Below are 18,426 nucleotides of genomic sequence, written 5' to 3' on the forward strand. Positions count from 1 at the left end.
TAAAAAAAATAACAAATTTTTTTGTCATATATGATATACATATTTTCTATCAATTAAAAATAATTCTACTTTTCATTCAAAATTTTACTCTTTAGGTAAAAAATTCACCACAAGAGAAATAAATATGAAAACATTAAAACCAAAGACATTTCATATCAAAATAATAATAAAAATTTAGTTATTTTATGTTTTAAAAATATATTTTAAGAGTATAATAATAAAAATTTTTAATTATGCAGTATATTCAATATATTAAAATATAAAAATTTATCTATTTAATAATTTTAAATAAAATATATTTGATTAATATTCTTAAAATGTACAATAATAATAATAATAATAATAATAAAACTCTACATCCAAACAAAATACTTATTCAAAGTTGTTATAACAACTTTTTAAATCACGTTCTCTTTCTCTTTTATCATTTCTTCTTTTAAATTTTTGCAAGTTCTTCTTCTTCTATTCTTTTTCTCCTCTTCTTTCTTTTTTTTCTTTCAAATTCTTCTTTCCTTCTTCTTCTCCTCTATTTTCTTCTCCTCTTTCTTATTCTTCTTTATCGTCGTCACTAATAACATCAATATTTTGCAAAATATTTTTATTAGTTCTGACTTTTTTGTTGTCTTTGTTAAATAATTTTAATTTACTTTTTAATTTATTTCGGTTTATTTGTGTTAATTGCCGGTTTATTTATGTATGTGTTAATTAAAATTTACTTGATGCTACTAGTAAGTATTAACTAATTTAATAAACTAAAATTATTTAATAATAGTAATAGAAAAAATTAAAATGAATAAAAATATTAATAAAATACTGATGTTATTATTGATGACGATAACAAAAAAAATAAAGAAAAAAAGAAATACCTGTAGAAATTTAAAAAGAAAAAAGGAAGAGGAGGAAGAAGAAAAAAAAAGAGAAGATAAAGATAAAAAAATTGCGTTATTAAAATTTCATTAATTACGTTTTTCTTAGTGAGAATGATTTTTGTCAGTGTGAAGTCTATGCGGATAACTTTAAATGAAAAAGTATGTGTAGCAACCCTGATTAATTGACAGAGAATTTCCCTTGACATACGGTTTCCTACAGAAATTAGGAGGTTTCTTTGGTGGGAAAAGAATATGTAGTGCTCCAAGCTACATGGTTCTTTATGAAAATAGGAAAAATTATTGTTGTAATTAGCAAAAAGAACTCTACGTCAGTTCCCAGTAGGCCATGACTAACCCCCTCAACATTCTCCCTCGGCTCCTCTTCTTCATCTTCGCCATTCAGTCGGCTCCTCTTCTTCGTCTTCGCCATTCGGCACCATGACGATGAGCTGCCGTCGACGAACACGGTGCTGGAAAGCTCCGGTCGTGTTGGTTCGGCAGCCAGAACCTCCACATATCGAGTTCGAGATCGTTGAGGGAGAACTCCACTGGACCACCGTCTCCGACGACGATCTTGGCAACGAAGCGAAAGCAATCGGCGTCGGACCAAACCGGTAGCTCCAGGCCGCGGCTGAAGACGTGCGGCAGGTGACGGAGCTTCTTTCCGGAAGCGGCTGCGGCGTCAACACTGAATTGAATGGCGATGTTGCGCTTTCGGGGAACGACTGGATGAACGTTCATGGTGGTAGCTCTCGATGGAAACGCAACAGAGGATTGCAGCGCCCAAGATTAACAGCAGGATCAAAGAAAGAACCATAAATGAACATCTTCCAGTAGCTATGAAATAACGAAAACGAGTACTTAAGGTCGAATGGAAAATGAGGTTAGTGTTGCTCAGTATTTGATCCAACTATCTTTATAGATAGAGACTTCGTTGTTTAACTAATAATTATGGTAAGAAAGCAAAATCTCATATTTAATTTCATTTCTTATGGGATAATTTAGCAAATAGAAAAGTAACTGTACGGCTACAATAACAGCCACACAAAAGGAATATATTAGGATGGTGCTTGGAGCTCCTGCATTTAGGTGCCCCACCGAAAATTAAGCCCCCAAATTATTGATATCCGGTTAGTTTAATTAACATGGAAGATCCTGAAACCAAGTTGGAGTGGTTAGTTCACTCATTCGCGTAATCAAAATTTGAAAGTTTAAATTCTACTTTTTAGGCAGTAACTCATTGACTACTATGACTAGCTACACTTTTTAAATAGAGATTCGATACAATTAGTCTTTAACCGATCAAGTTCGGAGGAAATACTCAACAAAAAAAGATGGAAGATACTTAAGGGAGAAAAAGCAAACTAATTAGCCAATTAAGTCTTCCTAGTCATTAGTCAACGATGCAAACTTCTCAAATAATGAGTTGTTGATCTTGGTTCCGAGAAGCAAGCAAGCTGCTTCTCACTTCTCAGCACTGAGGCGCAAGTAAAATTCGACCTTTATCAGTTAAAATCACCTGCATGGCATTCACCCTGGTATATCATCATCATCTTATTCTCTTCTTTTTCCCCTTTATTTTAATCTACAAATCGTCTTTTCTGTAATGAAATGGGATATGATATATGGCAGTTGGAGGATAGGTTAAGCTTGCTGACGTTGCATCGTTCAAATTAATATTGGTTAAAAGGATTAGAAGCTAATTTGAGGAAAAACAGAAGAAAGAGTAGCTATTGTAATTGTAAGCTTTTATTATTATGTGACTCTGTTACTCATCTTCCATACAGCAGCTATTAAAGTTTCAAAAATGTTTGCGAGATAATATAAGATCAGCTCAAAGTACCTAAAGTTATCTTATTCTGCATTCTTTAATTATCTTTGAAATAATTGAGTAATATTAGATGTAAGAAGTTTGTAATTGTAGATGTTACATAAAGTTCAAAGTAAACTTGCTTGTTAATTAATTTTCTCTCATTCAATGGAATTAATCATGTTCTTGCTCTTGCAGTTACTGTAATTACCCATGGCACAGCCTGCAGAAATATCATCATCTTCCTTCACCGGTGAGTGGACTTATGATGTTTTCCTCAGTTTTAGAGGGCAAGATACCCGCCACAATTTTACTGGTAACCTCTACCATTCTTTGGATCAAAAGGGAATACACACCTTCATCGATGATGAAAGCCTTAGAAAGGGAGAAGAAATTAAGCCATCCCTTCTCAAAGCAATTCAAGAATCTAGGACCGCCATAGTTGTTTTCTCAGAAAACTATGCGTCCTCAACTTATTGTTTGGATGAACTTGTCGCAATTCTTGAGCATTTGAAAGCAGAAGGTCGACTTGTTTGGCCTATTTTTTATGATGTGGATCCATCCGTTGTTCGACATCAGAGAGGTAGTTATGCAGAGGCTTTAGCAAAACATGAAGAAAGGTACCAAGATGACAAGGGCAAGGTGCAAAAGTGGAGGAATGCTTTGCTTGAAGCAGCTAATTTGTCTGGTTCGCATTTCATACAGGGGTACCATACCAGTCACAATCACACTATCCTTTTATATTTATGTATTATTATATAAAAAATCTTGTTGTTTTCTTAGTGTTTTTCATTTTCATAAGCTTTAGCATGAAGTTTTACAATGTGCAGGTCTGAATCAGAATATAAGTTTATTAAAGAAATCATTAGCACTGTCTCCAAAAAGCTCAATCACACTCCTTTACATGTTGCTGACAACCCAGTTGGGCTAGGATCACCGGTGCTTCAAGTGAAATCTATTATGGAAATTGGCTCTAATGAGAGAGTTAAGATGATCGGAATTTGTGGGACCGGTGGAATAGGTAAAACAACAATTGCACGAGCTGTGTATAACCTGCTCGCTGACCAATTTGATGGTTTGTGTTTTCTTGCGGACATCAGAGAAAAGGCGATTGATAAGCATGGCCTTGTACAACTGCAGGAAACACTACTTTCTGAAATACTTGGAGAGAAAGATATTAAGATTGGATGTGTCAATAAAGGGATTCCACTAATAAAAAGGAGGCTCCAAAGAAAGAAGGTCCTATTGGTACTTGATGATGTGGACAATCTTAAACAGTTAAAGGCAATTGCTGGAGGAAATGATTGGTTTGGCTTTGGTAGTCGAATCATTATCACATCTAGAGACAAGCATCTGTTAAGTGCTCATGGGGTGAGTGAGTTTTATGAGGTTAAAGAGTTAAGTAAAAGAGATGCACTTGAATTGTTCAGTTGGAATGCCTTCAAAAGCAACAAAGTTAATCCAGGTTATGCAAATATTTCAAGCCGTGTCCTGTTGTATGCCGGTGGTCTTCCTTTAGCTCTGCAAGTAATTGGTTCCAACTTGTATAATAGAGGCATTGACGAATGGAAGTCTGCATTAGATAAATATGAAAGAATTCCTAATACAGAGGTTAATGAAATACTTAAGGTAAGTTATGATGGTCTGGAGGAAGATGAGAAGAATATTTTCCTTGACATTGCTTGTTTCTTCAACAAATACAAAATGTCCTATGTCAGAGGAATGCTACATGCACATGGTTTCCACCCAGAACATGGCATTCGAGTTTTGGTTGACAAATCTCTTGTGAGTATTGATAGAAATGATTGTCTGAGAATGCATGGCTTGATTCAGGACATGGGTAGAGAAATTGTTAGACAGGAATCTACTTCTGAGCCTGGCAAACGTAGTAGATTGTGGTTTGATGAGGATATTTTTTATGTTTTGCAAAATGATACGGTATGTTGGATTCTTCCTGATTTTGTTTTCCTTTTCTTTTCTGACAATGTTCTGATTTGGTTATGTTTGGTGCTTGAGAAGGGAACCGATAAAGTCGAAGTCATAATTTTGAACTCAAGCAGACAGAAAAAGGGTGTTGGAATGGGAATGCATTCCAGAAGATGAGGAATCTTAGAGTTCTTATTGTTGGGGATGCATACTTTTCTACAGGTCCCAAACATCTCCCAGATAGTTTACGTGTTTTGGATTGGGTCGGATATCCATCAACATCTTTACCATCTGGTTTTAATCCTACCGAGCTCTCCATACTCAGCATGATTAGTAGCTGCCTTAAATTCGACAAACCACTCAAGGTAGTAATTGTTTCATACTATTGTGATATCTGTCATGGCTCTTGATTTGTTTATATTAGTTCAACAGTTCTTGTTTTTGTTCTGCAGGTGTTTTGTTCTTTGAGTTTTATGAATTTTGAAGATTGTAAATTGTTAAGACAAGTACCCGGCCTTTTTGGACTCCCAAACTTACGGGCATTGTGTCTTGATAATTGCACCAATTTAGTTGAAGTTCATTATTCTGTTGGATTTCTTAAGAAACTAATTTTGTTGAGTGCTCAAGGATGCTCCAAGCTCCAAAGTTTTGTAAGTGCCATTAATTTGCCATCTCTTGAGACTCTAGACCTAAGGTGGTGCACAAGTCTTGAGAGTTTTCCAGAAGTACTAGGACAAATGGAAAACCTCAAAGAGGTTTATTTGGACCACACTGCCATAAAAGAATTGCCATTTTCAATCCACCGTCTGATTGGGCTTGAATGGCTGTCCCTGAGGAGATGCAAAAATCTCAACCAACTTCCAGTCAGCATTAGTTTATTACCCAAACTTGAGGTGTTGATTGATTACAAGGGTAGAGGATATCGATTGTATGAACCAGACAAAGCTGAAGAAGCCGTGATGTCAAAAGTGTTCGTATCTCCCTCTTTAGTGGATAAGGGATCTTTGCTTCCCTTTGCCAAAGCATATTGTATAACGATGATTGACTACAATGTTATCCAAGAATATCCACCCGGCATTGTTTTGCCTGAAAGACACGTCCATTTTGGGAGTGGATCATCTGTTTCGTTTTGGTTTCGTGAAAGATTTCCAAAGGTCACAATCTTGCTTATTGCAGAACCTTCTTTATACATTGACATCATGCATAGTTCAGTGTGTGAGTTCAGATACTCGGTGGTCATCAATGGAATCAACCAATTCAGTTCTTCATGTGACTACATCATTTCTGAGGCGCAGAAATTGTGTCTGACTATTTTTCTGGGTGACCTTCAACGCCTGATTGAGGAGGGTGCTGTCAAAAGAGTGTTTTCCGTTTCCAAGGATGAAGAGAATCACGTTGAGGTTTCATTCGAGCTAAAATATCACATGCCATATGATCCTAAGCATGTAAGTGAAGGCCAAAACAGAAGCATAGAAGGAACAATAAAGCAAAGCACCGTTCATGGGGACATGCATGATATCCTATTATATCTATCTCCCTACTGCAAGAATAGTTTCCGCTGCTACTACCAAAGCAAAGCACTTCAAAAACACATGAGAAGAAAAGAAAAGCAGGCACAACATATAAGGTTGTTTCCGAATATTGTAATAAACAGGAAAAATTGATCGAAAACTAAAGATAGATAAATATAATTTTGCGGCTAAATTCAAAGAACAAATTTCTTTTTTTATGTAAATTGTAAGTAGGAGATTAGTACATCTATATAAATTAGATAGTATTCTTTAATTTGAAAGAAATTTCAAACAAGCTAATAAAATTGGTCCTTATTTCTAACTTCTAGCTAAGAACTTACATTTGTATTTTACCTAGTACAAATTTGATTTGATAATTTTCTACACAATCAAATTTTATTATCTAAATAATAATTGAAAAAACAAATTTCATACTATTTCTGGTGAAAACGATATTTACTCATTATTTTTATTATTTGAAACAACTAATACATTTACTATTTAGTGTTATATTTAGAACAGGTCAGAAATATAATGACATGTTCAGAAAAGAATGTTCTATTTAGTATTTAATATTGAAGGTGATTTATTTATTGAGGAGGAGGTCGATTTTTAGATGAAAGCACCATTAGTGCAATACAATATGTACATGTTCACTTTTGTTATGCATAGAAGTTCGACTTTTTATAGAATAAATGTAAGATAACCTTGATGATTCAGAACTCAACCTTCCAATTCAAATTCTTGGTGACAGAACACCCTCTAGATAAATTGTCAATAAAAGCATATCTATATACATATATTATACAAAAGTGAGAACATGCTTTTACAACAAGGAGGAGGTGATGGAAGATACTATTATGATTTCTTCTCAAGAAACGGTTCAAGAACACAAGACTTTGGATTCTTCATTGGAGGACCCTTTTCTCTTCTCTCCAATTCCTCAAGCCTGAATGTGATTAACCTGTCCCAGTTCCCTCCTTCAAACAGAACCCCTGCTTTTCCATCAGTGATCCTTTGAACAATGCCACAGTACATGTAATACGGATTATTCGGATTGCTCACAATAGCGATCATTCCCGGAAGCAGAAGAGGAAGCTCCGGTGGCTTTGGCTTCTTCGCCATCGAAAGTTTCAAGCTTTGGATTCCATCACCTTTTTTAGGAGGAGGGTTCTCCATGATGAACTTCTTCAAGCCTTTTTCGCCACCGGGGAAGCCACCTGTTAGCCCCATCAACTCTTTCTCAAAACCATCTTCTGCTGCAACATTGGCCAGTGCTAAATTCTCTTGTTCTTGTTCTGTTGATGATGGTGATGGTGGATTCTCAACTTGTCTTTTCAACTCTTGTATAAGGCCTTCTTCTCCATTGCATAGTCCTCTACCTCCCATGATTTGCAGCATGTCAAATTTGGCACATACTTTGTATGCTTTTGGTTTTGTGTGAATGGTGGATTTGGAATGGTAGAGATGGGTGAGGCCATCTTGGCCTAGAAACTGGGATTGAAGAGAACTATGAAGAGCAACAAAGGTGGAAGACATTCTTAACAGTTTGATGAGGAAGAGGGAACTGAATGATGTCAGGGAGAGAAAAAGATTCTTGGTTTAATTCCAACCACAAGGGTTCTTATTGGATAGCCCTTATCCTTGTTTTTTGTTTCTTGTAAAGAATAATAATAACATCAGAAAAACTTCTTCAGCAAACTTATTTCTGACCTCAAAGTTTATTATGTCCGGATTATAGTAATATAAAGTCATAGTTTAAGGTTAAAAGTGATGTTAAGTTGTTAACATATAACTTACTATAACTTTTGTTAGACATATGAAATTAATAAGATTCAATTTGTAATAGAAACTAAAATCTAAACATCATCATAAGTTGAAATTCCTCCCCTTCAACCCCTTTTATTTATTTATATATTTTTTCAGTGCATAATGAGCATTGAGAAGTCTTGCATAATTGAACCATAAAAACATTTGTCTTCACTTGACATGTATTTAGCAACTCAGGTTCAATATATATTTTTTGATACATGCAAGAACACATGAACAAATTTCAGTACAACTTATTTTTCAAAAATTGAAAAATAATACATTGACAAACAAATTAATACTTCTCATTTACTAATTCCCTCAATGCCCAACAACAAATTGCTTGGCTTAAATTTATCAAGAATTTACCTATGTTTAGTTTACAACATTCAGAATCCAGTAAGAGAGGCAGAGAGCTGAGAGAGCATAGTTTTCACTTTATGGCAACAATACTCAAAATGCTAACAAGGGATCATTGAACATCTTTGTTGCTTCAATTTTTCGCTTCAGCTTCAAGCGTTAATCTGACACCATCCTTGAATGAAACAGGATGAATTTTTAGTGTTTGAACCAATCTAGTAATATCCATTGATATGTCAGATGGGGACTTCACACCTCTATCAACCTGAAAAATAAGAATATTTCAATGCCATCTCAAGAAGAGGACTTAATGGTAAAGAGAAAGAAGTTAAAAATACCATGGCAGGCTAAGAAGTTCTCAAATGGCATCAAAAGTTCAAGGACAATCTTTGGTAGTTTGATTTTTGGTTTTGTTTCCTATTTTCATTTTCATTTTTTCTTTTTTCAAATAAAGATATTTTGATGGAAAAAGTGAAAACAGAAAACAAGTAAGCAGAGTCCATGAAACAGAATCAGAATACATTGGTCTGAAATTAACGGTTAGCAATAAGGAGGTTAATATTTTCTCATCTACACAGGGATAATGTCAATAAACAATTACTAATTACATCAGAAAATTGTGATAAAATGAAGTGGATTACATACCGACGAGGCAGACACTGATTTGATTTTTGAGGCGTCATAGCCTCTAAACTGTGCAACAGCCTCGGCCATTTGAACTCGCGATACCCGATCAGGTCCACCAGCATTGAGTAGCAATTGTATTTGCTTATCCTCTGGAAAAAAAATCAGAAAAGTAGAAATCATGGCTGCAAAATTAGTTTAAAAAGTATAAGGAGAGCATTTGAAAAGGGCTAAAAGAAAATGAAAGTGCCAGGGAAATCATATTTACATGAAATTCTGTATTTATATGTAAATCAGTTATAATATATGAATAATTTTCATAGATAGGAAGTAACTCTTCTCCAATATAATGTTCAGAATGGCATCCTAAATCTCTCATTGATCTTCTTTTACTTAAAAAACATTTTGATCAATATATAAGCTTTGGTTCTAAAACTCCTATTACCTGATATCCATAACCTTGTTAAAGCCAGTATCATATTTACAAGATCCTTAACAAAAATCGGACAACGGAATTCATCGTGAAAGAACTGCACTTCTTCTCCTTTAGCAAGGACACCATCCATCCACTGCATCAAGAGATAGATTTAATTAATAACATCAAGTAATTATTAATTAATAACATACAAAGTTCACATACTGCATATCCACCTGAATTGGAAGAGATTTTGGAACAGGTGAGACTGTTTGTTGTCCATATATGATACTGCTTCTCAAAATTGCATAATTCGAGTAATTTTCGGAAATGAACTGCTCAGCTGCGACTTTAGTTTTACCATAAACATTTACCGGAATAGCAATGTCTTCTTCCTTGTAAAAGGACTTTTCCCCTTCATAAACTGATGAGAAGAAATATAAATTATAACCTAGCTAATACTTGAAAACACAATAGTTCATGAAGAAAGAAATTGCATGCTAGAAATGATTCATTCACTTCATTTTATGCAAAAAGAATAAAAGGAAAAAAAGCATGCATTTGTATGCTGTTCACGGCCAAAATTTCCGACATTGAAAAATCATGATAGTAGTTTTTAGTTAAGAATGACAAAGAGTTCTATACTTCATCTCTTTCATCTTCATCTTTATAATGTGGTTTCGGCTTACCTTGATCTGTTGAGAGATGAATGAGAAGACTGCTTTTCTCTTTAAAGCTTTGCAACCAATTTACAAGAGCTGACGGCACGTTAATAGCATGTGCAGTATCAGGATCAGTTTCACAAGCACGAGGTACCGACATGGCAGCACAATTAACAACAACATCGGGCTGCAATTCAAGAAGTGGCAGAATTTTCAGTCCCAAATGAAATGAAGCACAATACACTATATAAATACTTTGAAATGGTAGCTAAAGATCCTTCTTCCTTATGTTTTCGTCTGATTGTTTTCTATTTAGGGCCAACAATATCCTCAAATCATTGCTATAAATCAGCTATAAACAAGTCTAGAGAACCATGGTTCATATCAAAATATGTTTTTTGATTCATGTAAGATGCCTGAAAATACCAAAAACTGTTCACATGTATTTGGTTTTCTAGTGTCTACTCCCAAAACCAATTTGATCAATTGAGATAATGTTTTGTTTTAATCAACAAGAACAGTTTTTTCCCCTCCTCAAGAATTGATTTTGGGAGAAATTATCATCATTTTTTTTCCACTAGGAAACATAGATCACTTAATATCAGAATCATTTCTTCAAAATCATGTTTTTATGCCACCCAACTGGAGAACAAAATCAAAACAAAATCTAATTTTACACCCAACTTTGAAATAAACCCTTAACACAACAAAATTCAGCAAAGGAAGTAGTAATGAGAACAGAGCAGCGTGAATGAAAACCTGACCAAATGCATTGGAAATGGATTCAAATCCAACGCCAGTTTTCAAATCAACTTGGAAAGGAATGGAGCCGGGAATGGCATGAAGAAGAAGCTTTGGCGGAGGAGTAGAGTGATGAGTGAATGCCAGATCGAAAGAAGAGACTCCATTTCCATTGGTATCAGAAGAAGAAGAAGAAGCATAATAGGCTTGTAAGAGATGCTGACCAAGATAACCAGTTCCTCCCACAACAAGAACCTTCTTCTTACCCATCTTTCTCTCTTTGGGGAGTTTCCTTCCAAATGCAAACTTTTTGGAGTTTTTCGCTGCTTCGTTTTTATATTTGTAGCATTGGAACGGTTAACGTTGTTCTGTTACACATGCTTGTGTTGTCGCTTGCAAATTGCAATCACTACTAATGTTTTTCACACAACCAATTTGGTGAAGCTGATGAAAATTGACCCTAAGAAAATGAATTTCATCTTCTCTGCATTGGGTTAGATTTGGTGGCCCAACAAAAGAAAACTCATGGAACTTCCTTTTCTTGATGTACAAAAATATAAAAGAAACTCATTGCATTTAATAGAATTTCTAAGCAATCTAAGGAGAAAGGAGACCCTCAAACTCTTCGAAAACACGTCCAAAAAAATTCTTAAAAAAGGGTTATCAATTTGTTATAGTGGATATTAATTAGATTTGCTTAAATAACCAAATTAGATTTTAGTGATTAGTTCACTAGTCCACTTAAATAAGTGTTAAAGAAATTTGAATCCTATTTTATATATGAAGTAATGTATTGACCAACGACAAACCCTTAAATTGAACTCTGATTTATGACAAATTAATTCTTAATTTGCTAAATTGAGAAATACTAGAAAAAAAAACCATTTGCTTAATCATATCAAGAAGTACAAATCTTAAAAAAAATATTACACTTAATATTTATTAGAGTTCCTTCCTATCCTTAAAGAAAATTTTTTTACATACATAATAATTTTAAGAGTAAATGCTCTTTCTGGTCCTTAACCATTTGTTCGATAGACTTTGCACTCTCTAACAAATATAAAAATTCAAATCGGTCCCTATCTACTTTGATATATGTAGTTCTAATCCCTGTAACCGATTCCGAGCAGGTCACTTGCTGATAGGGGCGAAGCTAGACAATATTTACCAGGGGCCAATATTCTTTTTAGTTTTTTATTTTAACAAAAAAAAGTTAAAAATAACTCTATATATAATTTTAATTAAAAATAACAACTAAAACTTAAAAATTACTTTTTATAAGATAACTGAACATATTGTATATTAAAATAATTAAATACAAATATCTCAAAACTAATTTCAAATATTGTAAATATAAGTTGTTACATACTTGTTTTTAGAATCTTCAAATAGTATTCAATTCCTTTTTAAACGTTTCCTGCAAAATTATTAAAAAATGTATTATGCTTCAACCTTCATGTAAATAATTTAAATCACAACCATAACTTATGCAATAAAAAAATTAGTAACAATATTATTAGAACTGAAATAAATTAAAATTTACAACTTACATAGATAATTGAGCTCGACGCTTTTTCTTTGATTCAAAGTTATCTATTATTGAATCTGTATTGAAAGTAGTTGGAATTTCTTTCTCAATGTAAATGATTAATAATGAGAAAAAAATTAAAAAATAATACAAGGATAACATTATAATTACATGATTATCATCTTCAATTTTTTTCAAAAACCTAAATTATTATTACAATATTATAAACTAGATAAATAAATAAATATATAAATATATAAATTATTCATAAAAACAAATAAAATAAATAACTTACAAAAGAAAGAATGAAAGATGATAATGGAAGACCAAAGATTACTTGCTATCTTCTAAGTTGTAATGATAATGAAAATATGGAGTGATATTTTGTTTTCTAATTGAAAGAAGAGGAAAGAATGAAAGAAGTGGTTTGTTGACTTCTTCTTATTGCTTTTTCAGATTCTTCATTTTTAATATGGATTAAGCCTTTTTTTTTAACTAAGTATATGACCCACTATTCATAACCCAAATAACACACTACTTTCTAAACTATTTTTTGAATCGAGTTATGGATAGCATATATTTTCCAAAAGGGGGAGACCTACTTTTTTTTAGGGGGGCACTCTTTGATTTTTTATTATTCTTGTAAACAAAAATTTTTTTCTGGGGGGAGGGCACTGCCTTCCCTACAACCTAAGAAGCTTCGTCCCTGTTTGCTGATGTGTCAGTAACTTGTCCACGTGGGTTTCTCTCCTTCATAATTGAGACAAATTGCCTCCTGGACCTTTGTCGAAACGTTGCGTTTCATAAAGAGGCGTTATCATTTGTTGTTCATAATTGTTTAGAATTTTTACTTTACTCTTCATTGTCTTCGTTGTGTATAGAGTGAATATAAAGGCTTTTCTCCTTAAGAAGAATATGGCTACGGAAGTCAAAGACTCTTCTTCACGAACCGTAGAGGAAGGCAGTAAAGTTGGGAAGAACTTGTGCTGGAGTCCGACTCTAAGTTCCACTGGGAGTATAGGGTAAAAGGGAAATCAAGGCAAGAATATGCATGGACTTGATTTCAATAAAGAAAATGAATATGGAGAGGTTCAGTTTGAACTTGGAATGCAATTTTCGAGTATGACAAGATTTAAAAAGGACTTGAAGGATGTATTTGTCTGGACTTAAACCTATTAATATGGACCCTCTTATAAGTTTTTTTTTTTAGACCAATATTTTGTAAGTTGTGTAAATTTTGGGTTGTCTTTGAGTATTCACAATAAGTTAATCTTTGTAAACATATGTGGCTGTAGAATATGTTTCTGTGATATAGGATAAGGTTAGAAAAAACAAGAAAAAAATGCCAAAGAGACCTTACGTAGAGCCAAATGAGATAAACATTTCACAAATTGCCCCAATCGCAGAGGTAAATAGACACACCATGGTTCTTAGATTTTTTTTTTTAACATAAAAGATGCAATTTTGAAGTCCATATGTGATTCACTATTGTTTTACCAGGTTCTAGAAACTGATCAAACTGCTCCAATAAATTAGGCCACAACTCAGACTCTAAAGGCTCAGCCCCCTTCTGCAGCTCTAAGGTTTAGGCCCAAACAAAGTGTCAGAAGGCTCCCAAGTCCTCCAGCCCAACGAACCTACTCATAATGTCTAAGCCCAACCAGAAGGACAAGACTTGCAAAGAACCTCTCTTCATGCAATCTCCAATGAAACTTTGACAGCAGCTAGCACTAAGACCTCATCAAGGCTCTTCAAGCTCATTCCAACTCTAAAAACCAAGCCTCCACAAAAAAAACAGTGAAAGAACCTGCTAAATGGATATTTTACTATTTAGCAAATGTAAAACTTTGGTTTAGGGGAGACTCTATCTTAGTTATTTTGGTTAATTTTAATGTTATGATTAGGTTCTGATTTAAAGTCTACATAATACTCAAGGTTGATTTAGAGATACTGTCATTTTTTTTTGGTATTTATTTTAGTATCAAGTTGCAAAAACACACATGGTCTTGTAAGTGAAACTCTGGAGCTGTTCATATTTTAGAATCAGCTTTTTGTGAAACACTCATGCTTTGGTGTGTGAATCAATAAATCGGTTTATATATTGGTTTCAATTTTTATGAAACTCTCATAATTTGGAGTGCAGTTCCAAATGTGTCACATATTTGAATATTTACATTGTTATTTTCATAGACATGTGTTTCACAATTACATAATAATACAATATGATAATATCTCAATACACTATTTTAAATTCTAATAACTACATGAAATGAAATAAATTATCACTAAATCAGAGTAAATAACTATAACATGAGTTATCTTCATACAAGTCATGAATTTCAACCATAATACATTAAGTAGTTATCTTCTATTTACATAACTTTGCACACTAAATTAAATTCACATTTTTCTCAATTAATCCACTGAAAATTGATGAAATTATAAGTGTAACTACAATTCTAATTAAAAAAGTGGTTAAAATTCTGTATTTAGTGTTGCCTCCAAATATTTTTTTAATTCCCTGCTTCGCCATCATTACTTCCAATGCCTCCAATCTTTTCTCCATCTTCTTCAAATTTTCAATCACTCCATTCTGATTGGCATCTGCTTTATGTGTATATGACCCAACATATTCATCAAGGTAAGAAGTATTTGCAATGTGGAGTTGCAGTCTGCAACAAATAACACTCCATGGTAATGGCAACGAATTTTGAAACAAAACTAAAATTGAAAAATGTTTTACCTTAAAATAAGAGCAATAAAAAAAAGCTTGTTTGAATTTTCTGCATCGTTAGATTCAAATAATATATGTGCCACAATGACATCTGGGTACTACAAATATTTTCTTGTCTTGTTTTGCCTTTTTCTTTATACTTTCAGTGGAACTTAAAGTCGGACTCCAGCACAAAATCTTCCCATCTTCACTGCTTTTCTCCACGATTCATGAAGAAGAGTCTCTGACTTTCGTAGCCATATTCTTCTTCAGGAGAAAAGTCCTTATCTTCACTCTACACGCAACGAAGACAATAAAGAATAAAAAAAATTCTAAACAACTATGAACATCCAAATGATAACGCCTCTTTATGAAACGTAACGTTTCAACAAAAGTTCATGGGGCGATTTGTCTCAATTATGAAGGAGAGAAACTCACGTAAACAAATTACTAACACATCAGCAAGTGACCTGTTCGAAATCGATTGCAGGAACTGGAACGCACATATATCAATGTAGATAGGGATTGATTTGGATTTTTATATTTGTTAGAGGGTGCAAAGTCTACCGGACAAATAGTTAGAGACTGAAAAGGGCATTTATTCTAATTTTAAAGATAATTTTTAAAGTTAAGTAGGTTTTTGAATTAAAGTAGGTATTTGGTTATAATTTGTTGTATTTGTTTTCAAAGATTTGTGTTGTCAAATACTTTCAAAATTTCATAGCAACTATATTTATTATGACGTTTGTTAATGTAATTTTTTTTGTATATTTAGATTTTAATTTTAATGCATAAATAGTGTATAATTTTATAATTGTCACATTTATTTTTTAAAATAATTATTTACATAATTAATATACCCAAAGTTTATCATAATTCTAAAATATAAAGTGAATGATTCGGTTAATAGATAACTCATTATTAGATCAGTCCGATTTAGAATAAAAAATAATTGTTAATAAACCAATTAAAAATTAGAAAAATTTAAAAGATTTTGTAAATCGATCAAATTCGATTTTGTAGTGATTATTTTAAATTAATGAAACACAATTTTTTTTAAATATATTTTTTTAATATAAATATATTATTTTATTATATTCGATATAACTTAAATCGCAATTGAGATTAGAGACTTTTAAATTTTTTAATTTTATGGATTTAACTAGGTCAATTTTGTTTTTTCACAATATTTAAAAAAAAAGTACTAGAGAGATATTAGAATTTATTATTTTTTTATCATCAGTTAGTTATCAGTATTTAAAAGTATGGAATAAAATATATTATGAATTATTATACTAAAAAAATTAAACTAAAAAAATTGAGAACTAAGTGATGATAAAAATAATAAATTTTTATAGCTCTCAGTATTTCTCTTATAAAAAATTGAGAAATTCTTAAGGTTAGTAATTTTTAATATTTTTGGCCATTTGACCTACATAAACATTAACTTGTCTTTTATAAATAAATTTTATTAATTTATATGTATAAATTCTAAAAAATATTAGTGCAACATGTATTAATTTATGTATGTAAAATTCTAATAATATAAATTATATACTGCATTATGTGCCTATAAATATAAATATAAATTATTAATGATTAACTGTTGGGCAAAAGTAATAATATTCACTGATTATGTAATATTATTCTAAAAAATTATTCATACGTTAAATATTTTGATATCTACAAATATATTATGAAAAAGTATAGGGTACTAATATATTATCTACTAACTTATTGTCAACAATAGTTAATTATTATATTTTAAACACATGTATAAACGAACACATTCATAAAATAGGATATGTCTAAAACGAGCTCAACCATTATGTGCTTATTGAATGAGCCACATTTATATAGACTATTAGATTTTATTAGATAAAAATCAAAGGCTAATATAAAACAAGAGCATTGATAGACTCTAATAAATATAGAATATCCTAGTACATAAATAAATACTTTAAATAACAATACTTTAATACACAATACTTTAAATAACAACAAAATCTTTTATTCTTAAATAACTAAATATAAAATATATAAATATAAAATATATGAGTATTTTTTATTTAATAAAATTAATTATTATGCAAAAATTTTTTATAATATTAAAAATTTATATTAAAATAATATTTTAAATTATAACATAAAAATATAAAATAATTAAAATTTTATTTTATATTACTTAATAAATAACTAGATGGGCGAGCCGGCCCGCATTGCCACCCCTAATATATATATGTGGCAAGTGGGGAAGCCCGCCCCGCCCCGCCTAATGAGGCGGTCCAAAAATCCTAGCCCTCCCCGCCTAACGGCAGGCATAACCCGCCAAATCTCTCCTATTTTTATTTTTAACTATTATAATTTCTAAAAGTTATAAACAAATTATAATTTTTATATTCACAAATATTAAAGTCTTTGAAATTATAAATATCTAATAAATATAAATATAAACCAAGTTTTCATCCAAAACATAATTATAAATATTGTTCCCAAAGCAAAATAAACATAATCTAAAACATAATTATAAATATTGTCTCTAAAACAAAATAAATATAATCCAAAACACACAATTTTCATCTCCATTCTCTTGTAAGTTAGGTGGGGGGAAGTTGGGTTTTGGCAAAAAAAATTGTAAAAATACCCCTTGCTAAAAATAATAAGCCCGGCGGGGAAACCCACCCCGCCCCGACAAAACCCGTGGTTTAAGCGGTGCGAGTTAGACGGTCCCAATTTTTCAGCCCAACCCGCTTTTTTGGCGGGTTACGCGGGCTGACCCGACGGGTTTAGGCCCGTTTGCCACCCCTGTATATATATACTATTTAGTAATTTTTTTTATATATTAAATAATTATAATCATATAATAACATTAAAATCAGAAAACATATTAAATCTATTACAGTATAACTATTTAAAATATCATTTTTATATAATCTTTTAATATTATAAAAAATTGTGCATAAAAATTTTGTGGGTTTGACAAATATTTTTAATTTGGCCGGTTTCAAATCCTAGTCCGACCCACCTTTTTTAGCGAGTTCGGCGGGTCGGCCCGACAGACTCGACCCGTTTTGCCACCCCTAACATATATTAAGAAAATTATCACATATTTTACTATATATAAAGGTAGAAACTTTTTATTCTAAAAAATATAAATTAAATAAATACAAAAAATATAAATTTTTTATTCATTAAAATTAATTATTATGTAAATTTTTTATAATATTAAAATAATATTTTAAGCTATAATATAAAAATATAAAATAATTAAAATTTATTTTATATTACTTGGACAAATAATTAGATTATTATATTTAAAATTTATTAACTAACTACGTTTATTAATATATTATTATGTCATATAATTTTTTATCAAAATATTTGTAAAAGTAAAATTTATTTAAAAAGTTATATATAATATATGAAATATTAACTTTTTTATTTAGGTATGTATTTAA

General features: G+C 31.7%; 2 protein-coding genes and 2 pseudogenes across 2 annotated transcripts; 1 reads left to right on the plus strand and 3 right to left on the minus strand.

The window, feature by feature from the left end:
• Positions 1-977: 977 nt before the first annotated feature.
• On the minus strand, positions 978-1,655 carry LOC107473147 (uncharacterized; annotated as a pseudogene).
• A 189-nt stretch (positions 1,656-1,844) lies between these two features.
• Positions 1,845-6,369, plus strand: LOC107473145 (disease resistance protein Roq1-like; annotated as a pseudogene).
• Positions 6,370-6,828: 459 nt separating this feature from the next.
• LOC107473146 (NAD(P)H-quinone oxidoreductase subunit S, chloroplastic) lies at positions 6,829-7,716 on the minus strand. The gene has a single exon (XM_016092692.3). It carries the CDS (start codon positions 7,653-7,655, stop codon positions 6,975-6,977), a length of 681 nt encoding a protein of 226 aa, XP_015948178.1. The 5' UTR covers positions 7,656-7,716; the 3' UTR covers positions 6,829-6,974.
• A 394-nt stretch (positions 7,717-8,110) lies between these two features.
• Positions 8,111-11,252, minus strand: LOC107473144 (uncharacterized). The gene is made up of 6 exons (XM_016092690.3): positions 10,746-11,252; positions 10,014-10,173; positions 9,561-9,748; positions 9,355-9,478; positions 8,931-9,061; positions 8,111-8,550 (listed from the first exon to the last, which is right to left on the minus strand). Exons 1-6 carry the CDS (start codon positions 10,995-10,997, stop codon positions 8,419-8,421), a joined length of 987 nt encoding a protein of 328 aa, XP_015948176.1. The 5' UTR covers positions 10,998-11,252; the 3' UTR covers positions 8,111-8,418.
• Between the last annotated feature and the right edge of the window lie 7,174 nt (positions 11,253-18,426).

This window comes from Arachis duranensis, chromosome 2 (genome assembly GCF_000817695.3).
Source record: "Arachis duranensis cultivar V14167 chromosome 2, aradu.V14167.gnm2.J7QH, whole genome shotgun sequence".
NCBI classification, from domain to species: Eukaryota; Viridiplantae; Streptophyta; class Magnoliopsida; order Fabales; family Fabaceae; genus Arachis; species Arachis duranensis.